The following is a 23680-nucleotide window of genomic DNA, read 5'->3' as shown; positions in this document are numbered from 1 at the left end:
AGGGAGATAATTTTATCTCCGCTTTCATGGCTTTTAAAGCCAAAAAAGCGGAGATAAACCCCTTGATAATATGCCCCATGAAGTTTGACCTTTCCACTGTACTCATAAGAAACTGATTCTGCTTCTATTAATCTACTTGCTCCAATTAACATATGTTATATGCTAATAACACATATTATTTATAAGTGTACTGATTGATTCACAGCCCCTCATTTATTACTGCATTGAAAAGATAAAATCACAACAGAAGAACACCATCCATAGGGAAAAAGGCTTTTACTGCCTCATACATTGCAGCAGGTCAATTACTTTACACAAGGAAACCACTCTACTAATATTCACAAGATCTCTGTCCGCAACTCTCGCCCACTGTATGTTGGTTTTGGTTAAATACCATTGTGGTGAAACAGATACAATTACACATGGAGAAATGTGGCATAGACAATAGATGCAGATGTGCAGGGGGTATTATGCTGTTTGGAGGGATCATGAGCAAGTAAAAGTTTCCCAGTTCCAAAGTCATGGTCCCTACTCACACTCAAGAATAGTAGAAAAAAGCATTTTACACTCTGTGCATATATGTGTAGTTATGGTTAGGATTCGCTGAGATAGGAATTCCTTAGATTCTTGCTTGCTAATAACTTTGCCACCATTTGACGAATCTCCTCAAAACTTTGCAGAGTGAACTGACATGTCGTAGAGTGTCGTACAGTGTAGTGGAGTAGAACATGATCTTCTCAATGACTTCCACCGTAGAAAATAATGGGAGATTTAGTCCATACTTATCAAAAGAAAACACTAGTGATGAAATATGTGCTATGTAGTTGACTTGAGGCATGACATTCGGCCCGGATCACCGGTGTCAGGAGGCGGAACCATGCCTTTAAATCTTGCTCAACCTTACCGCAGCACAGGACGCGCTATGCACCTGACTGGGGTAAGGTATTTTGACCAGGATCAGCTGGGTCAGGAGGCAGAGCCAAGCCCTTCAAATCTTGCTCAACCTTACTGCAACACGGGATGGGCTGGACCGCTGACTGGGGACAGGACTTTAGGCTCAGGATAACCGGTGTCAAGAGAAGGAGCCAGGCCTTCAAATCTTGCTCAACCTTACCACAGCATGGGACGTGCTATGCAGCTGACTGGGGGCAGGTCTTTTGGCCAGGATCACCGGTGTCAGGAGGCGGAGCCAGGCCCTTCAAACCTTGCTCAACCTTACCGCAAAAGGAGCGGCGCAGTGTAGCTGACTGGGGTCTAGGCATTCGTCCAGGATCCCTTGTGTCAGGAGGAAGGGCCAGGCCAGGGACGGACTGGGAACCAAAACTGGCCCAGGCAAAGAGCTCGGCCGGCCCCCCTGGAAGAGACCGAGCTGTTTACCAGGGCCCATTTCGGCCGATTTTGATACAGGGGCCGATTTTGGAGCTATGCTGCAAAACGGCCCTGTAACAAAAAAGGCCCCCAGTGGCCAAAAATTGCCCCCCACCCTAGCGGCCCACCTGGGAAACGCCAGGTGCCCGCTACGGCCAGTCCGGCCCTGGGCCAGGCCCTTTAAATCTTGCTGAACCTCGCAGTGCAGCTGACTGGGGGCTAGACTTTTGGCTCAGGATCACCGGTGTCCGGTGTGGGGCCAGGCTCATTAAGCCTTGCTCAGCCTTAACGCAGCAAGGGATGCACTATGCAGCTGACTGGGGGCAGGACTTTCAGACCAGGATCACCGGTGTCAGGAGCGGGGGACCAGGCCCTTAAAATCTTGCTCAACCTTATCACAGCACCGGACCCACACAGGCATGCGCCTGGGCCAATACCAGGCCAAGAGCAGGCCGGTCTTTGCCCATCATCACCTTGAAGAGGCTGGTCTGGGCCATCCCATTGTCAGTTGACAGTTGGCTCTATCTGAAAGGTATGCACCTTAAGTCCCCAATAGAGTTTGCTGGTCTGTGAAGAAGCTATCCTGCAGTAGGATCTTATACGTGTTTAATATTCCATATTCAAGCTGTTTAATCAATATTAGCGTTCATTTTGCTACGCTTCGCATCTCACCCCAGAAGTGAGAGCGTTAAGGCTCTTTTGCTCTTCCTCCTTAAAGAGAATGGGGAATAGAGATGCTTCAGAGACCCACATGGGCATCCTCACCAAATAATGTCAAAACAGTTCACCAACAGCAATACATTGAGAGGGAATAACACACCGATTAATGAAGTTGAGGCAATTTTATAGCAGCCTCTTCTATCTCTACTTCATATTCAGTATCTAGAGGAAATAGAAAACCCATAGCTAAAATATTCACTAAAATGATCGGCAAACCTTGCAAAGCTCATGGTCCACAGGCCGGCAATCCCCTAATTGTCACCAATAGATGTGTTTGATGGAGCCTCCCCAAATTAAGACATTTTATGAATCTGCTCCTGTGGTGTCTCCCTATGAAGTGACAGTGGCTTGTGTAAAAAAATGTCTCTGCCCTGACTGCAGGAACCCACATCACGTGCGATTCTGCTACATCTAGTCACCCCCATCGTACTCTCAGCAGTCACGCAACAAGCGTCCATGAAACGAGAGGCGATCCAAGTTGCAAGCAACCTCAAGGCAGCGCTCAAGGAGCTTTGGACACAGATCCAGCCCCTAAGAACCTCATTATTTACATTCATCCTTTTGCTGCAGCAATTGGTTCTGTTACATCCTCAACTTTAAAACTTTCTCAAACCATATAAACCCAGAGGTATAGTTACAGGCCCTGTGCTCCCGGACCAACACTTTTTGTGACATTCCGGTGGCGCACAGGGCTTAGCGATATCTAAAAGGCTACATAATGCCACCTATACACAATGAGTAAGGCAAAGCAGCGCACGTCACTGCCTTGCATTACTCTGCATGAAAGAAGAGTGCATGGATGTTGCTGTGCGTGTTCCCACTCAACACCCATGGAATTTGACGCTGCCCAGATTTACAACATCAGGTAAACCTGGGGCAGTGCCAAAACCTGTGCCTCCCCTAGAGCAGGCATAACAAGGAGAAATGTTTACTCTTCTCCTCATTTTTTCTCTTTCCACATGTGCTGCATTCAACAGCACACTAGCAAAGAGGGGAAACATCTCTTATGATTTTTGTTTGCAGGAAGGTGCCACTTCTAACACAAAAACTATTTGCCATCAACACATGCACCCTTGCGCCATACTGCAAGGGGGCCTGTGTTGGCATAATGCTGAAAAATGTGCGCAGGCACTGGCTGAAAGGATAGCAATGCACTGTATCTTGTAAATACAGTGCATTCCTGTCCTTTCAAATTGGCATAGGTCAGTGCAGCAAAATAATTTGCGATGCTGCCCTATCCAAATCCTTGTCAATATGCCCCCAATTTCCTACATCCTATCAAAGCTCCTCACCTCCCGAGGACAGTAGCCACCTACTCCACTAGAGAGTAGTAGCAACCACAGCTTGTTGTCGAAGGGGAGTTTCTAACATCAGGAATGGTATTCCTTCACACAGAATTCTTCCTCCTTCTTTGCATGGAGGACCTCACTCTTGTAAAAAAAAAAAGGCGCATTTACTGTAGTTTGACTAATGTGGTGGATCGGTCACTTACCACTAATGACTATACTTTGAAGCAAAGCCCATTACCATTGGATTCCCATTACCATTGGATTTTAAATATTGTTTTATAACTTACCAAATGAGCATTCTAGAATCTTTGATGTGCAATATTTATATGTAAGAATTATGTCTGGAATTTGTTTTTCATAAGAGGCACTTTTGACTATCAATATTAGTACTACCAATGTTGAAATTACTTATATTTTCACTGCTTTGCACACTGTATTGATAGCACCTTGCTTTTATGCAATGTACTTCAGGCCAATTAGCTGAATTATTTTACAAGCTGAAATTCTGACTGTTCGAACTTTTGTTGTGTCCAATGTTGCTGCGGCTAGCATGTGATGGTTTTATAGATTGTTATCTATGTATGTTTTATGGATTTTGAATTCGAAATAAACAAAACAGTGCTATAACTCAAAAATTGATAATTTACATACACATACCAAAACTCAATCTCACAGTGCAACTAATATTTCTTTGACTGTTGATGTATTCCATTTTACTTTCATTCGTACTATTGTACTAATAAAAGAACAACTCAAATAAAACTATCCATCAATTATTAAGCGCACATTCAGTCACCACTGTCTTATATAGACAGAATATAAAGTGCTCATTCCAAACAGTATTGATAGTTAATTAATCACGATCTGCTGTTCTCTCAAGGGCCTGATCCCAAATATTTAGATTTTTTTTGAATAAGCAAACTCACTTGGTTCTGATCACATGAATATATATGTTGTTATTACAATTTTCAACAGTACCAATGTATGTAAATATATTCACCTTCCTGTCTCCACAAAGAAAACTCCCAGAATACAACTCTTTTACTACACCAATGGGTCCTGAAGCAAAGCAGGGGCTGGACCCAACATCCCAGAGTTTACAACTACGTTACTTTAGTAAGGTGTCCTACAAGAAGGCAGGAAGTTGGACACACGATGTGAGGAGCTTCTAATACACTACTGCAGCAATAGTTACTGCATCACATCAGGAGATTGCAGGCTAGTCCAAGGTCCCCAGGACATTAGAACATTGTGGCTTCCACCAATGCTAAAAATGTACTGCAGGAGGTCAACTTAATGTGGCATGTCGTCGTGGTAGTTTAGTACAGTGATTGTGCCTTCACCGCAGCAGATGGTTTTCACACATTGACCCCTGAGGGTTCTAGCACAAGGCCTTCACCACTGCAGGGGTTCAATACAATCAGTAGTGGTGTTCTAGTACAATACTCCAACCACTCCCCCTGCACTACAAACATATAGGAGACAATGATGTTTAGCAAAGATTTATACTTTTAAGATTTGTTCCTCTGTAGCTTGATAAATGCAGCACCAACATCCTCCCTCTGCCTCTTGTTGCTGTAGGTGACAACTGTGTACAATGCCAAGCTAGCAGAGAAGGATTCCACCTGTAAGAACTTTGACTTGAATGTGACAGTCCAGATGGACAATGAGGGTGAGTCTCCAACTGCGCCTTTATTTCTATTCAATAAGGCTGGTTATATAAACATCCAGAGATCTTTCACAAAAGAAGTAACTTCTGTTATGACAATGTTTCTAAAAAAGAGGCATTGATGGGAATCTTCATCCATGCTGTTGTTTAAATTCTACTTACAACTCCAAAGAAGGCTGATATATGAAAACAGTTATGTTATATCCAGCTTATGTATCCCAGTTTACTTATCTCCTAGCTGCTCAGCTAGTGTGAGTGTTTACAGTGAAATGTTGGTATGACTGTGATGCTTGGAATGCTTGAGTGCCTATGTGGATGAGTGGTGACAGTTGGAAGATGGGCTGAGCAGCAGGCAGGCTGCTCCTGGTGGGGCTGGTGTATAAGGATTATCAGGCCTACGGACTGATGTACATTATTACCATCCTGCAACTTGAAGATAATAAAAAAATACTTAAAATACAACTTAGGTACGTCTGGTAAGATACAATAAGTTTAATACGTTTTAAAGTTTGGGGTTGTGATATTCCAACAATGCGCCCTATCCATGCCTGAATTGAATTGCAGAAGTGGATGAATATACAAATAAAATACAGCTTTACAGTTGTGGAATGTAAAGATCCCCAGGTGAGAAAATGTTTAATTTTCAGAAATGTGTTCAAAGGCAAAGTTATTTAATAATAATTTTTTGATCTGTCCCTGTTGAATCATTATCCTTATTCCAACCCTAGACGATCATCAAGCATGGAATGATCATAATAGTCCAGATCAGTGCACCGCCCAAAGTATTGGACAAACTCATCATAATAGTTCTTTTGCAAGTGGAATCATGGATCCCTGGTTTTTGCTCTACTTCTTCAGTACAATTCGAAGTCAGGTGGGACAAGCAAGTGACCTTATAAACTGCCAGCTGCCTGGAACTAGGGGTATCCCCTCTTCAACTATTATTGCAAATTCAGTCAAAATGAAATGTTGCCATTGGTGCTCTCACTCTCTTTCCAGAGTACGTAGTCAGAATACAGTCTGAAATAAATATTCTGTCCTAAATATCATTTACAAAAATATTGCTTTATTAGAGTTAATAACAGAAAATATACACTCAATGGGTTGAACGTTCGATGCACCTTCATTTTGCAAATGTGTTCATGATTAGGCCAATGTTGAAGTCTTCTACCTACTTGTGGTTCCCTAAAATCACCTCAATGTAGCCATTGTCCTGTATAATACCTTCTGACTGTTGTAGCAGAAACCATCTGAAATGTGCATCCAGTTCTAGCCCCTCTAAACCTGCATTTTGGGTAGACCTTGAAGTTTGGGAGTATTAACTTGTACCACTACGCATGCTGAGGCTCCCAAGAAACCGAATGTGCTACTGAAGGCCGAGCACCTTACTACCAGGATGATGATTAAAGTGATGTACTGGGAACACGAGCAACAGCCTTATAAAGTTATATGACAGCTAGTGGTGTCTACAAGCATTCTAGCAGCACCACTCTTATTCTGCCTTGTTGTACTGATGGTAGACACCTAAACATCTTGATCAAACACTTGGGTAGTAACTACTAATTGCACCGTGCAGACGTCCCTGAAATACTACAGCATGAATCACTACTTCTAGCTGAAATGGGGATTAACATACTGGGTCTGAAATTAACACTTTATTGCATGTGTAGTCCTGGTTCTGGGCCTGATTGCGCACAGAGGTTCCTCCTGCTTTCAGAAATACTGTGTGGAAACACAGGGCAGACTACGATGTGAGGCTGTACCTGGTGAATTCAGAGTCAGACGAGGTGGTATCTGTCACAGGACACAGGTTTACCTGACAAATAATGGGCCTTTAAACAATAGTCACCTGCTTGGGATCTTTCACCCAGACACTGCTGATTGAAACCATTCAAGGTTAACTGAGACTCCAGGAGACCACTTTGGGGCAACTGTCATGACCAATCAGTCAGAAATGCTCCCCCAACACCCAAGACAGGCCCATTTAAGCTTCAGAAACCTGCAGGATAATATTGGTCCAGCTCGCAAGCAAGTGAGGCACTCAGCAAGAGCAGGTATGCATTCCACCAGAAATATGTCATCCATGCAAGTGTGGTGAAGAAGCAGCATGATAAGAGAAACGGAAATAGAATTTGAGGCAAAAGATGTTATCATTGTAAGTTTTTCTACTTCAAAGCAACATGTGAACACTGAAAAGAAGAGACTGCAAGAAAATCTGCTAATAAATGCAGACTGCCAAAATCTTGACCATACTTATATAACTCACTTCAAAAACGTTGGCATGTGGGGCGTGGCCTGGCAACCAAGATGGCAGACGTGAGCTAGGCAAGCTCCGTCCAGCCTAAACACTTATTCTTAATTTATCCTGTTCTCCGATCCTTTTCCTGCATTCAGACTGTGTCCCTAGTGGGGCGCGAGTGAGGGCTGTGATCTGTGCCCATTTTAGCCCCGTAACTCAGCGTGGCGAGCCGTGTTGGAGGTGGCCTGGGAGAAGTGACTGGTGAGTGGAGAGCGATGTAACTGGGGCTCTGGATGGTCTGCTGAGCCGGTGGCCGTGTGCATGCAGAGGATGCATGCAAGGTGAGGATGTCGAGCAGCGGTGGCTTTTTGGAATCCGCCGTGGGAGTCTCGTGCGAGTCCACCCCGATGCCCATGCTAGAGTTGTGGCAGAGCTGTCAGTGGTCCCATCGGGCGACGTGGGGGCAACAAACTGAGCCGTCGGCGGTCTCATCGGGCCGCAGGGGGCGCTGAACGGAAGAGGTGCCGCGAACTGTGTCCGGTGACTGCCGTGCTGCCCTGGGGCCGATGTTGGGTCCGTACCCCCTGAGCCTTCGGACTCCTAGAGAGCCGCCCTCTGCCTCGATCTACATTGGTGGCGCTGCGCACTTGCTCCGGCAGCCATATCGAGTCACGCAAGTTGGCGTCGTCGTGGGTGGCTTGTGGGATTGCTGGAGTCCTCTGCGGTCCTTGGTCATTGCAGAGTATCCTAGAGGTAGGAGGTGGACACTTGAGGAGGCCCTGGGAGTGTTGGTGACCCCTTGACTCCCAGAAGTTGAACCCTGCTGGCAGCGACCAAAACTATTTTTGAGATGGTGGGGTGGCCTGAATGCAGCAGGGCAGCCCCTCTGCAGAGGACGGGTGCCCTTGACTCCAGTCTGCCTGATTTTGGTCGTCCCCTGGGACCCCCCACTCATCGCTTCTTCATCGTAGCCTGCTGGTGTTCCTGCGCTCGTTGGCAAGGTCGGTCGCACTGGACCCGGATCTACAGACCCGGGGCCTCTCTCTGCCTTTCTTATCCTAGCACCTGGGGGGCCGTGTCGTCCTGTTACGTGCACAGGAGTGTGACGCACTTTTCCATATGCAGATGGGCCTGTGGTCCTCGGACGCAGTGACCTGGAGAACTGGTGCCTGGTGGCCTGGGAATAGGAGGGCTCAGTGGGCGCCATGACGAGGGACAAGACGAGTGGGGGCTCGGCCAAACAGAGCACACTCAACAAATATACAGGCCCTGGGGCTGCCAATGCGGCACCTAGAGGGACACAGGGGGCTGTGCCGGACTTACCAGACATTGCTGCACGTATGGCTGCTATCACGCAGTCCAGAGATGTCCTTGATGCTAAAATCGGGGCGGTCAGCTCTGATGTCATGCTCCTCCAACAAGACCTGCGGAACGCTGTGTCCCGCATCACAGAGACTGAAACTTGGATCTCTGGAGTGGAGGACGACATTGCCATTCTGCAGAAGCGGGTGGCCACCCCTAGAGACAACCCATTGGGACCTTGCGCCACATGTGGAGGATGCAGAGGGACAGGCCAGGCGTAACAACCTCTGCTTTGTGGGTTTCCCGGAGGGGTGTGAGGGGGAATATGGAGCAGTTCCTTACTAAGTGGCTGGAGAGTTGGCTGTCCCCGGAGTCCCTGTCCCGCTGCTTCATGGTTGAGAGTGCCTGTAGGGCTCTTATGCAGAAGCCTCCGACTGAAGCCAGTCCTAGGCCGGATATCACAAAGCTGCTGAACTATCATGACTGAGATGTCATTCTTAAACAGGCCAGGGCCAAGGAACCTTTGCTATTTGATAATGCATGCATACTGATCTTTTCTGACTACACAAAGCTGGTCCAACAACAGAGACAGTCCTTTTTGGCGGCCAAGGCTCAACTTCATGATCTTAAACTTCCATACGCTCTGCTGTATCCGGCCCGGCTGCGGGTGGTGTATCGATCCCGGACCCATTTTTTTTACTTACTGGAGGAAGTGTTTCAGTGGACAGATGAGACAGTACGGCTGGGTCCTCATACACCGCCTTGGCAGGAATCAGACTCTTCATCCAGCAAGGCAGCTCATAAGCCGCCTCAATCGAAGCTTAAGGATCACAGACACTCCAGGTCCAGCCGTTGATCCCGCTCCTGCAGGGCATCCTCCCAGGCCAGATCAGCCTCCCGGTAGACTACATCGGACTACTAATTGAAAGGTGAGATCGCATTCCTGTGTAACTCTGACATTGCTGCTATGATCAGAGGAGTCCAAGTGAGGGCCGACTCCTCTGTTGGACCTTCCAACAGAGAGGGTGCCTGCTGATGTTGGGCTGTAAATTGGGGTTTCATTGGTCGAGGTGTGCCGGGACTCCCCGTTGGGGTCCGTGGGCATCACCCGCCGCAACAGATGCTTCATCGTTATTGAAGTATAGGGTGGGGGGTTGTTCATATTTCTGTCAACAAGTCGCACTTTGCTACAGTATTGTTAGGTCTCTATGCACACACCACATACATTATTTTGCACCAGCATATCTCATCATGGTCTTTCATGGCCGACCCACTTAATGGCACCCGGGTGTCTCCCGGGACTCTCAAAATAGTAAGCTGGATGTCAGGGGGGTACTAGATAAAATCAAGCAAGGGGCTATTCTCCAGCAGGCTAAGAGTGTCCATGCAGACATACTCATGCTACAAGAAACACATCTTATGGGCTCGAAGGTGCTCTGCCTCCAGTATTATGGTAACGCTCAGGTGCTCCATTTGGGTTTGTACAGGGGTCACAGGTGGTGGCGATCTTGATTCACCGCTGAGTTCTATACACACATTTTAAGATGTGGGCGGACACCCAGGGGCGTTACCTGTTCCTGCAGGGCATGGTCAGAGAGGAACCAGTGGTGCTGAGCTGTGTCTATGCCCCTCCTTCGCTTTCATAGGGCCTAGTTGAGCGGCTTATGTCATTATGGGCGGATATGCCGGATGGCCTGTCCGTGATTGCGGGTGACTGGAACGACGCGCTGGATGTGTCCTGGAATCGTTGGAGGCCCGGGGAGTGTGCAACTGTTTGCCAAGTCACAAAACTCTCCTCGTTAGTGTCTGGGCTTGATTGAGTGGACCCCTGGTGCCGGCTACACAGAAATGTTCAGGGTTACACATATCTCTCAGGGGTCCACAATTCTTACTCTCGCCTCGAGTATTTGTCCCTTGGGCGGCAGCTGGTAGGTTGGTGGAGTGCAGATATAATTCCAAAGGGTCTCTCCGATTATTTGCCGATTACTCTTACGGTACAGATGGGCTGGGCAAAACAGCCCTTCTGCTGGCGCCTCTCGACGTGGAACCTCCAGAGCGCAGACTACAGGGAGTGCCTGGAGAGTGCGCTCGATCAATACTTGACGCTTAATGCGGGTTCTGTTTCTGGGGCCGAACCTCTGTGGGAGGCTCTGAAGCCCACCTTATGGGGTGTAGATATCTCTTTTTGCGTGGCAGCCTGCAGGACTCGGAGGGATGCTCTGCTACAATCAGAGGCTAATATTGCGGATCTTGATCATCTCAGTAGGGGTGTCGGGGGTAACCAAGTACGGCAACATTTGCTGCTGGAACAACAGAACTATGCAGCTCTTGTTATGGATGAGGCTCACCTTACCTGACTGGCAATGCGCAGTAGGGTCTACCAATGGGGGGTTACATCTAGCAAGATGCTTCATCGGCTGTGTCAGATGATGTTCCATTCCCAGCCCCTCCCCGGTATAGTAGGCCCAAATGAAAGGCCCCTCACAGACTCCTTTGACTTTGCTGAAAGCTTCTCTACATATTTTGTGGAACTATATGCCCCCAGAGAATGTCTCCACGAAGACATGATAGGCCGGTTCTTGGATGACCTCCCGTCTTGTGCTCTACCAAGGAGGCACGTGCGGAGCTTGATCTCCCGCTCACGGGGGAGGAATTGGGTGCAGTCCTGTAAGACCTTAACTCTGGTAAGGCTCCGGGGCCAAACGGGTTTCCCTGTGAATTCTTCAAGAAATGCTATCTGCAGCTTAGACCCCTTACCTCAGAGTGGTGTAGGAGTCCCATGAGCGGGGTTGTCTTCCTCAGGATTGGAGACATGCAGAGATGGTGGTGTTCCGTAAACTCGGCAGACCCCCGGACCAGCACGCTTCATATTGTCCCATTTCGCTTCTGAACGTAGAAGCTAAAATATTGGCCAAGGCACTGGCCAAATGCTTGCGGTCCCACATTACTAATTTGGTACACCCAGATCAATCAGGGTTTATGCCCCAGATTGCAACCCGACATAATATTTGCTGGGCACAGGTAGCTGTTGCTACCATCCGGGGCTGGGTGAACCCGCGGCGCTCTTGCTGGCAGATATGGACAGGGCATTTGATTACCTTAGTTGGGTGTATCTATTTGTGCTGCTACGTAGACAAAATCTTGGACCGCGCTTTCTGTCCTACCTGTCCCTACTCTACACTGATCTTACTGCTTCGGTATGTGTCGCTGGCTTTACCTTCTCCACCTTTTCTCTTTGACGGGGTACCCGGCAAGGCTGCCCGCAGTCTCCCTACTTGTTTGCACTGCCCGTTGAACCTTTGGCCGCCTGGTTATGCTTGGATGCACAGGTGACTGGCTTTGAATGGGCGCACATATTGTCAGATCGTATTGCATTATATGCCAATGATGTTTTATTTTTCTCACGGACGTAGATCGAACGGGGCCGCGGCTGCTCCGTATTATGTAGATTTTTGGTGAATCATCAGGTTTCTACTTGAACCCCAGCAAGTCAACCTTATGGCTTCTTGGGGACACATCGGGTCTGGGTGCCTGGGCCTGGTAGGTTCAGGGTGTTACTGGCGGAATATGGTATCTCGGGGTATTTTTATCGAACTCACCCACTGTGGCATGGGAAAGGAATTTGGTTCCGCCTGGGAACGTGTGCGGGAGGATCTTAAGGCATGGTCTCATATGCCGTTGTCTATATATGGTCGATTGGCCATCTTAAAGATGGTCTCACTCCCCGTTTACTGTATGAATTGCATAATCACCCCTACCAGATTCCCCCTAGATGGTTCGGGCAGGTTAATGCAGCCTTGGGTCAATTTCTGTGGGCAGGTGGAGCGGTAAGAGTCACCTTACGGACATAGTTCCTTTCCACATATTGTGGAGGACTGGTGACCTCTGACATACTATCATATCACATAGCCTCACATTTACTTGTCTTGAATGAGTGGTGGTAGGGGGGTAGAGATGACCCTGCCTATGCTGTGGAGCGGCGTCTTCTGAGGGATCTCTTCCTATACACAATTCTGTACTCAGCACGGAGAACTAGATCCCTGCCATCAGCTACCCAGGTAGTTTTCCAAATTTGGCGACAAGCCTTGCGGAGGATGGGGTGGTGGAACATGCTGACACAGGAAACCCCCTTATGGAAAAATGGCTGCCTGCCACAACTAGCTACTCTGTCAGGGTTTCGAGGATGGGACAACATTGGTATCTCTACCCTGGGGGACGTCATGCAGGGGCCGATCCTGAAGTCCTTTCAAGACCTACAAAAGGATTTTCAAAAGCTGAAAACACAATTTTACAAATACCTCCAGTTTCAACACGCCCTCTCCCCTAGTCTGGAGGGCTTGGAGTCACTGCGGAGTTCAGCCTGATAGAAGCGAAGGTATTTATAGGGGACCTTCAGGATCATAAAATATCTAAGATCTACCAGGCCCTAGGGACTCACAGCTCCCCGACACTGCAGACGCTTAGAGGGGCCTGGGAGGGAGATGTTGATCCACTTGATGAGGAAGACTGGACGGAGGCCCTGGCCTCCCTGCGGGGACGTCCATAGTTTTACGTCTGCACCTTTTCCAGTTTAAATATCTTCATCGGGTCTACTTCACGCGGGCTCTGGTTATGGAGGGCGGATTGATGGCCTCCCCTGTATGTCTTAGATGCAAGCGAGAGGAAGGGACTCTGAAACACACAATTTGGCGCTGTCTCTTCTTGTCATGGTTCTGGAGAGGGGTTGTGACCTGCCTCTCTGAGGTGTTGGGCTGAACCCTGCCCCAATCGCCGAAATTGGTGCTTTTACATGTCATGGATGTGATTGGGGCAATATCTATAAACAGCATCTTATGTTGCTAGGGTTTACTCTGGCGAAGAGAGACATTGCTAGAGCATAGAAGGCACCGGTGCCACCCTCAGTGTCGGCATGGATAAAGGGTCTGGACTTCTGTATGGCTTTGGATCTTCCTATTTTTACTGCAAGAGGGTGCTCACAGAAGCATTTTAAAGTTTTGGAAGCGGTGGGAAGACTATCAGGGCTTGCTGCTGGAGCCGGTCACTGCAACAGGGCCCCTCCATCCAGTTGAATATTAGCCTGCTGGTGCAAGCTATAGTTTCTTGCATTTATGTTTACTGTAGCGAACGGTTGTGGTGCAAAATTCACAGCTAGGCTGTTTCTGGGAGGCTTTAAGTGCAACAGGGGGAGGGGGGTTGTTGGGTAGGGTTTTGTATATTGTTTATTTCATCTGTATTGCTCTTTATTTTGCCCTAATCTTATTACTGAAAAGTCAAAGTCAATATGCTTTATACCTATTGTGCAGATGTCTCTGGGTCATAGAGCCCTGCTCTATATGTGTCATTTGGCATGTACTTTAACTCACTGTCAAATGCTTTGCTCCAGATATGCTACAAAGCTTGTAGATAGGGTATTAGTTTAACCCATTTCTATGATTGGTGGAAGCTGAGTATGGGCTGATTCAGAATTTTAAAATAGGTTGAATTGTTTTTAAGGAAATCAATATTTAAGAAAGCTTGATTGTTTGGGATTTGTTTATTTTTCAATAAATATTTTTTGCAGTCTATATTTTTCATTCCCTTGTTTTTCTATTTTATTTTTACAAATCACTTTAGCCACTTAGTACTTGGTGTGTCACCAAACATTATGGCATGAAAGAAAACCGGAATTTGGAAAAATGGCAAATTGCATGTCCATCCTTTTGTGAGCTGTAACAGAAGTTTTGAAACAAAAACAAGCTTTGGCAAACCACGTGGGACTGACTTTAATGTGCTACCTTGTGCAACGTTAGCACATTAGAGCCAGATACTTCAGATGGAGCCACCAAAAATGACAGAGGGCTATAGATGTAAAAAGTCCCTTGTGCAATTCAGTTGAATACATTGGAAGGAAAAGAATATACCAAAACAGTGAATTGCATTTGGTGACAGTTGAAAACTTCAACCATGTCAATATTGACAAAATCTTTAGCCAGTGGCAGAAAGAGCATTGTCGAAGAAAGCCAATGCCCGAAAGAGATGGCCCCAAAGCCCACTCTAAGTACATGTTAGCAATAGGTCTTGAAATAGCTGTGCTGTCAAATCTCAGAAAAAATTCAAACAACAAAAGAGAAAGGGTTTCAAGAACCACTCTTCTACCCCTTCCAGATAGATATATAGTAATCAACAAAAGAGTGTCAAAATATAACAGACAAAAAAGGGAAAGCCAGAAATTCAGGCGGTCAGTGAAATGTTTTCCACCAACAAACAGTTCCCAATTAGTAAAGAAAATAGAGTGCACGTGCTCAGTGTGATCTAAAAGGACCCTCAGGCCCCAACTAAAAGTTCAACATTCATTCTCACTCCCCGGTGGACACTCACTAAAGTATCCTGACCGTGTCGGGCGGCGGATGTGGCTGCAGTAGGTCTACCAGCGGGGAGCCGCTTAGAAGCAAAGTGTTTGAGCGTGAAGACATCCCCCTGCCGCCAGCCCATGGAGTTTCCGCATGTATAATTACAAATTTCTAGTCTCCCTTAATGAGGCGAGGCATTTGGATAAAGTTCCCCATAAGAACTTTTACCGAACCAGGTTGTACTAGTTCTTCTTTTTTCTCTACACCATTGGTCAGGATACTTTAGTGAGTGTCCACCGGGGAGTGAGAATGAATGTTGTGGTCCTGATGAATGCTGAGCTGACCCTGGGCTCTTAAGCAGAAACATGTTGACCAATTTTGTTTTTCAGTCACTACTGTTAGGACTTATTGGTTCAAACTAACTCAACCAATTACTAGTCCAACTGTTCACTGGTTTTAATAGAGTTAGAGCTACCCTCTCAATAAAACGAATTGTTTGATGAGTAGCCCACACTCTTTTTAAGTCACTTTTCCAGTCACTATTTCATGTTCTTTTCAACTAACTGGGGCCCAATGAAGACAACTGGCTACCAACTTTTAGTTGGGGCCTGAGGGTCCTTTTAGTTCACACTGAGCACGTGCACTCTATTTTCTTTACTAATTGGGAACTGTTTGTTGGTGGAAAACATTTCACTGACCGCCTGAATTTCTGGCTTTCCCTTTTTCCTTTTTTGTCTACTGTCAAATCTCAGACCTAAAAGTGAAAAACAGTAATATTACAAACCAACAGAGAGGAGAAATTGGGCATTATGGTTATTAGGCTAGTTCACAGTCAACTGGGCAACTAAGAGTCCAAGATTCCTCCTTGATCAATACTGGGTCTCTGGAGATGAAAATGGAGGGCAACCCCTCTTTTTTGGGGTACATTTTTGCTGCTACTAAATTTTCATACAATGTCTCTAACTCCACTCCTTAGTTCTCCCTCTGCTCAGTGGTAAAAAATTAGCAGTCTGAACAATTACAGAACTTGGGCCTTATTTATGAAGGCCTGCAACACTTTTACGCCATTGTTGCATCATGTTTTGTGACGCTGCAGTGGCGTAAATAATGTGCCACGTTACTCCATATTTACAAAGTGATGCATCTAAGTAGATATGTCACTTTTTAAACCCCTGCACTACATTATACCTGTGTTAGGTATAATGTATGCAGAGTGGGTGTTCCCCCCGCAAAAAAGGATTGTAAAAGTGTGGCAGTGAAATCTATGAGATTTCACTGCGACACTTCTAGACATTGCTGGAGTTGCGTCTATTTTCAGACACACCACAGCAATATGCCACTTTTGCGCCTACAGATACGCCAGAAGTACTGTAACTCCTTGCAACATGGTGTGCCGTACATTAAATAGAGTGCATCCATCCTGTCACAAGGGTGGCGCAGTGAAAACTGCAGCATCCCTGTTTTTACGCAGCAATGCCACAGTTTTCCTAAATGAGGCCCCTAATCTTTTTTTTAATGAACATTATTAGTTTATTGTATGACGTCTACCAAGGTTTGTAGAGGGTAAGTTTTGTACATTTGTGAAAATGAGCTTGTGCTGTTAACATTTCTCCGATCTCTGGTATTATTCAATATTTTATCCTGACTTGGTTTGAAACACACACAGACGTCAGAGGCCAAATCATTCAGATGGTACTGATTTGATTACATTTTTCTCCTGGTGGTGGTAAAAGAGATTATGACTTTTTCACCAGATGCTAAGTTTCTTCCCCTCTGCTGGTAGCTTGTACTCCTATTGGCAGGGCTTTAAGTGGGAAAAAAAACCTGGGGGTGCTCTAAAAGGGGCGTGGTAAATGTATTAAAGGGGTGTGGCCTATCTGAGTAGAGGCATGGTCTTGATCAAGATAACTAGCATTGTGTGCTTAAGAAAATCATGAAGTCGCATCCAGTCAAAGAAATCACTCCAAAGTATCATTTTCACATATATCACAACTGTAAAACACCTTCTTATTACACTACAATGGATTATATGGGGCAACTAATGTGTAACTAGAGATGGGGTCAGCAGAACGTACTTAGGTCTCATCAGAGAGGTATAGCTTGGTTCCTATGACAATTGAGCGTGGTACCCACAACTGGGCGTAGCCGCTGCATTTACGGAGTCAGCCGCAACAACCAACAAGGTGATGGGAATAATTCTAACATGAATTGCTGTCGTTTCGGATCATAAATCCACTGAAAGCCCATGCCATCCCTCAATCTCTGCACTAATGCACAGGATGGAAAGTGCCAACAGGCCCAGAAATCAGGTGAGAAAGAGAATCCCTCTGTCTTTAGAGAACCAGGGAATGGGAGCAGAAGAGCAATGGCGAACTGGAGCCCACCTCCATTGCACAGCTCTGTTTCAAGAGACAGCATTCCCTGTCTTGGTGTTACAAGGGGAGGAAAGCTGACTGGCTGTAGGACTGAGGGCATGTGCTCTACAGATAATACTGGGCATATAACAAGGAATAGATTCCTTATGAAACAAGCCGTACTGGTTTCAGCAGTGAGTGGTACAACAGTGACCCGGGGGCGTCCCAGGAATCTGACTGAAGTACCCGACGCCAGTGGCGGCTGGTGTTAAGGGGCAAAAGGGGCGTTGCCCTACTAGCTTTGGAGTCTTGGGACTAGGATCAGGGAGGAGAAGAGGCTGTACACAATACAGCAGCTGCAGCTCCCTTCCTAAAAAAAACAGAATTTGTATTCAACTTGAAGCAGTGAGCACTTCATTTGATTCAAATGAAATACTCACTGCTTCATGTTGAATACAAGTTCCGTTTTTTTAGGAAGGGATGAGGTCAGAGACCTCCTGCGCATGTGCTGGTCGGGGCGAGGAATATTGCTCGCCCTCAAAGCACATAGGAGAACAGTGATATCAGCCTGAAGGGAGTGGCCAGAGAAAGGGAAAATGGTTGGGTTTAAATGGGGTGCTTATGCTTTGGCCCAGGCAATTTTAGCAGGGCGCTGTTGAAATGCATGGTAAGAGGCAGGGCTAGCCCGCCTAAAGATAGAGTAGTGGGTGGCAACAATTGGAGCACCCCTTGCCTTCACGCTACTTTTTAGGCCTCCTTATTGGATAATGGGAGCTGGGGGAGTGAGCTGTGGAAGAATTGGGCTGGTAGCTCTGATTTCAGCATAATCGGCACGCTCCTCCCCCTCCACGCTCACTCACTATGGCACGGCTGTTGTCTGTGGCCTGCAGTCCTGCTGCTGCGCCTGGCCTCCACCGGCACAGGTAAGGCGGATCAATGATGAGTTTTGTTAGCCATGCCAGGCCCTGAGCGAGCCTCCGTGCAGCTGAGCAATGTGCATGACTCCGTGATAGCCCGGTGCGGCAGGTGCATGCACCTTTTGTGTTAATGCCTGTGGTTCGTATCTAGCCTGGGGGTCATCACGTGAAATGCCCGACTTAACCTTTCAGCCTCCCAAAGCTGAAGAACCGATTTGCTTAATACGAACACTCTCCGACTGGTTAAGCGCCAAGAGACAACAAATCACTTAGTTCTGAATGCTGTATAATCAGTTTTGCTTAGCTCTGCGCTCATAGATTCCACTCTGCGCACAGCACTTGAGCTATGTTGTCCTTTGCCCAATTCCCCCTCCACTCCCCACCTCTGGTCTATAGCACGACAGAGTTCACTGCCCTTTAAAGTGGGCGTAAGACGTTGCAGTCCTCCGTGTGCTTCAGTGCAGGGCTGTTGTGATGCACAAGGGGATGTCAGTGCAGCGCTCAGTGCCCTCCTGTTGTGTTTCCCCAAATGATGTGAGCTTAATATTCTTCCTGTTTAAGCAGCCTGACAAGTGTAAGCACTGCGGATTGGTCCACCAGTGGGGTAAATAAATAGTTTTATTGTGAGGCCATGACAAACCCAGTGTGTCCTTATTTAGTGTAGAGTTTCACTTCATGGCACTTCCTTCCGGCACGTATCAGTGGAGACAGTATGGTGCCTGAGCTCTGCTACATCTCATGCTGGGCTCCGAGGGCTACCAACACCTGACGTGAACAGTGTCCCTGCTCCGGAGCTGCCCCTGGTGTAGGTGAAGTGAGGGCGCGCTCATGGGTGGCCTCCAAAGACTGTGGACAGGAAGTTATACAGGACGACTCCCCTGTGCCTTACTCAGAGGCCCTTAGACTGGACCTTGCCGCGAGGACTTCGGATCCAGGAGAGGTCACCAGCGGTCACCTAGAACCCAGATATAGGAGTCCAGTGCCCAGACCCACACATAGGGTTGCTGGTCCTGTGTGGTGACCCAGAGGCCTGCCTATTTATTTCTCTTGTCCTGGAGGCCATGGCAGTTCCTTGCCAACTGGCCCTTAACCCCTTGCGTGCGGGGCGTATTCCCCGCCTGTGCTGACTCCGCCTTGCGCGGGCGGAGTCATGACGGAATGGTTCCGTCATCAGCACAGCTCAACCGACGCTGATGACGGACCGTTCCGTCATCAGCATGGAAGGGGTTAATTACGCCGTCTCTCTGCGTGGTTGGGACCAGGTACCACAGAGAAATAGTGTTTAGATGCCCACTCTGGGCAGGCCACCTATTCCATGCAAGTGCTGCATCTGTATCACTTCCCACTGCTGGAGGTGCACATTACTATCCTACAAAGAGACTTACTGCTCCTACACAACTCGCTTCAAAAGATGATGCCCGAAACACATAATACTGCAGGTGTGCTGTATTCCATGTGTTGCTGTCTGTGTTCATTGCTTGGGACGGACACTGGCACCGACTGCAGTCACAGCATAGCACTGCAGATTATTGACAGCCTGGGGTGTGACAACAGGTAATTAATTTCTGGGCAAGGGTAATTTCTTATTGTATTTGAGCCGACTTTTATTTATAATTTTCAGCAGCTACGAGAAGCCTCCGAGCAATTACTCGGCTCTCCTGCACTGAAATAACTTTTAAAAGTTTGTTGCTGAAACAATCAAGATTCTACCTTAACCACATGGACTACCTTTGAGCATGTTTTGTTTGTTGCATTGACTCCTCACGTGGGGATTATTGATCGACGAGTGCCATATTTTCCACTCGTCAGGTATCACGTTTTCATATGCTGCTTTTCGACTGTGGAACTACATTTATTCCCTCACACCTTCGTCGTTAAAGGCGGAGCATTAACCTTCCTGCTTTCTCAAATTTGCTTGAAAATGCACAAATTGTCCTTTCTTTTTTCGAAATTTTCTCCATGAGAGGAAGACCCCCGAACCCTTGAAGGTTGTTCAGGTTTGATCGCTCGCCGCAGTGCAGTACCACAATAATTTTACGCCCTACCACTTTCAAATGTCACCAGCCACCCCTGGTCACTAGGATAGGTGTACTGTTAGCATTGCCTGCAATACCAATGGATGGACGTGGAGAACGTGGTCTTATTGACAAATTAGATAATTAGCCAGCTCTACTTTTAGGCACATTGTTATTTTGTTTTTGGACTCCTGAAAGGTAGCACCTCGGACTTCAGGTTTTGATTACTTTACAAAAAGTTAGATGACTAAATAGAAACCAAAGTTGAAGCTTATTCCTGGTGAGGAAAGAAATGCATGATTGTTAATTATGCCTGGGCTCTCCTCCTGTGCTGCACTTATTAGACATTTCCTTTAGCCTTTGGTTCTAGTTCTTTGCTTTGCATGGAGAGGACAGAAGCTGGCTTTATCATGTTACCTCATGGGATACTTCCTATCTTACCCCACTTAACTCTGGTAGTTTCAGTCTTGGTGAGTTTCTCAAAGCTAAACCTTTGTGTAACTGAGATGTAACAAAGAACACAGCAGACAATTGTACACCTTGGTATGCAGGCTAACATACCTAATTTCTGAAAAATGTACCTCAATGACACTGCTTGTCAGGCCAAAAGACACATGTTGTCACCATTGTTTCTCCCCGGTATAACCATGGTTCCCTGTGAGTACATTATCTGATAGGGACAATTAGCCACACATTCCTTAACTGTTGAATTCTCCCAGGTGACATTTTTCAGCAGTAACTCTGACGACGGGGGGTGGTGTTGCATGGCTCTGTGATGATGTCAACTCCGGTTGTGATGTCAGTGAAGACATATAAGTCCCCTCTGGAGCGGGGATGCCAGTTACTTCATTTCAGTGCTGCAGCATGGATGCGGAAAAGCATATATTTAGCTGTTTTGTGGCCCTGCTTTTGTAATTCTGAAACTGTGCAGAGCTCTTTATGCCTTCTTGGTTTTAATCTTGTAGGTCTTGAACTTGGCAGATGTCAGGTACGGATCCTCATGATGTCTTCATGTGATGCTTGGGCGAGCACCACAACACCAAAGACTGTGTTCCTGCTAAAGACAGAAATCGAAAGAGCTGCAGAAACAAAAAATGAAGCCTGTGTGATGTTTTCTACCGATATTGAATTCTATTTTTTATGACTGTAACTTTTCATGGCTTTTAGCTGAAATAAAAGGTTTGATGATGAATGAAGCCCTTGATGAGGTGGTTGTCAAGTACTTTCAGCCCTCCTAAGCCGTTGACTTCGTAGTCTTGCGGATCAGATACGGAGCCGCTCCAGAGGCTGTGCCCGTGAGCATTGCGTTGCATCCCGTGAACGACATCAGCAGTGGAAGCCTCTGTCCATGTCTCACGGTAAACATCATCATAAGTGATCAAAGTTGTGGCTTTCCGGGGCTTTTTTGTATTCCGACCTGGTTTTAGGTGGCTCCTCACTTCCTTGTGCTGAGGACATTATGATGCTCTACATGTCATCTTTGGCCCTCACCTTCCTCTGGAGCGCCGCCGGGCCCCAAGGTACAGTGAAAGCATCTTCGACAATTAATTCACCCTCAGCTGTGGTCAGGCACTGACTCCGGAGCAACATTGGATGTTACTTAGGAAAGCGTTTTGGTGGTGTATGAAGGCTCCAAGCTGGAGCCGGTGCACGATCCTGTACAGAGTCTTGAGGCATCAACAGCCCCCGACTAATTCTGTGCACCACGTCTTTGGCATCAATCAATGCCCTTCCATTTTCTTACCAGGGCGTCGATTTGGCGCTGTGTCAGCGTCAATCAGCGTCATTTGCGGAGCAGGAAATTCAGGCTTCTTTGGAGTTGATGGTAGAAAATGAAGAAGAGATTTCTTTGGTGAAACCTGTGAACCCTCCTCCTATGATGGATAGCTGGATTTTGGAGTTAGGTGAAGCAACCGAGTTAGAGTCTTCCCCTGCTTTTAGCCTTATATCTCCTCCTGGCCTCGCCTCAGAGGCCAACTCATCCTTGGTGAATGTGCTAAGAAGGGTGCAGATGTTTTACATTTGACTCTGCCTACAGCGGAGAAATATACAGGCCTCCTCATTGAGGTTCTTTATCTGGGTTGATCAGGGATTAATCATTGAACCAGTGCTTCCCTTTTGTGAAGCACTGTATGATATTTTACTGGATGTATGGGGTAACCCTGATACTGGTGCGCCTATGAACCGTACTATTGCCCACAAGTACCACCCTGCTCCCGATGATGCTGGTTGTCTTCTTCACCAACCTACACACCACAGTTTTGTGGTTCAGGCCTCTACAGCTTCCCACGGTGTGGATATTCTTCCTCATACTTCAGCCGATGAAGATTACAGGCACTCATACATCCACTGACTCACCAATACACCTTGGTATATTTATTTAATATTTTCAATCACAGGGGAGTGAATACTGCTGATCTGGGAGGATCCAGGCATAACCAATCTTTTCCCGAAACTCTCAACTAAACTTAGCCATAAGTGGCGTATATCACTCACCACTATAGTATTGTTGTTTGGGCGGCATCATCATAGGCTTTCACACCTAGGTACTTGCTTCCCTAGGTGAGCACAGCCTACTCTCGAGGGAAAGTACTGGTAGGATCTGTCAAATATTGGCTAAAATTACCTCCTGTATCTTCAAAAATCCCCTTAAAATGAGTAGAAGACAAAGGGGTAAGATTAAAATAATGGCGTTGTTCTAGAAAGTGTGAATTAACTGTAACATAATTCAAAAGTAGTCATTGTGACAACAATTAAAAGTGGTCAACATGTTTTGGCTTGTCAAGCCGTACTGGGTCTATGCCTTCATCAGGAGAACTTACTTGCAGGTGAGAGGGCCCCAGGTGCATTCACTTACGTGTCCATCACCTGTCTGTGTAAACTTAAACAATATTATTTTTTTCCCTGAAAAGTTATAGGCTAAAAGAAGTTAGGTAGATTTTTGTTTGATGTATACACCACAGAAACATGAGTAAAAGGCTTGCGTGCCAAAATAAAGGAGACCAGAAACAATGGTCTAGAAGTAATAATGGGACCCGCATATTCAGTATATGGTCCTGATGAAGGCATAGACCAAGTAGGGCTTGAAAAGCTGAAACATGTTGACCACTCTTAATGCATGTCACAATGACTACTTTTAAAGGATGTTACAGTTATTTTACACTTCGTAGAACATCTGCTTTCTTTTAATCTTACCCCTGTGTCTTCTATTCATATTAAAGGAATTTTTTGAAGATAAAGGAGGTAATTGTAGACATTATGAGACCTATCCCACCCTTACTTACCCTCGAGAGGAGGCAGTACTCACCTAGGGAAGCCAGTACCTAGGTGCAAAAGCCTATGATGATTCCACCCAAACAACAATACCACAGTGGTGATTGAAATACACCACTTTTGGCAAAGTTTGGTTGAGAGGTTTCAGGAAAATATTGCTATGCCTTGACCCTCCCAGATCAGCAGGATTCACTCCCCTTGCATT

The 23680-nt window shown here is 46.6% G+C and overlaps 1 protein-coding gene across 2 annotated transcripts in view; it reads left to right on the top strand.

Annotated features, from left to right (window-relative positions):
* LOC147748681 (A.superbus venom factor 1-like) overlaps positions 1-23680 on the top strand; it is a 1130076-nt gene that overhangs the window by 902550 nt on the left and 203846 nt on the right. For both annotated transcript variants that reach the window (XM_086963555.1, XM_086963554.1), the window contains exon 32: positions 4959-5049. In XM_086963555.1, coding sequence (XP_086819681.1) covers positions 4959-5049 — 91 coding nt within the window. The remainder of the gene's footprint in view (positions 1-4958; positions 5050-23680) is intronic.

This window comes from Lissotriton vulgaris, chromosome 1_1 (genome assembly GCF_964263255.1).
Source record: "Lissotriton vulgaris chromosome 1_1, aLisVul1.2, whole genome shotgun sequence".
NCBI lineage: Eukaryota > Metazoa > Chordata > Amphibia > Caudata > Salamandridae > Lissotriton > Lissotriton vulgaris.
This window is presented reverse-complemented; position numbering and strand designations above follow the sequence as displayed.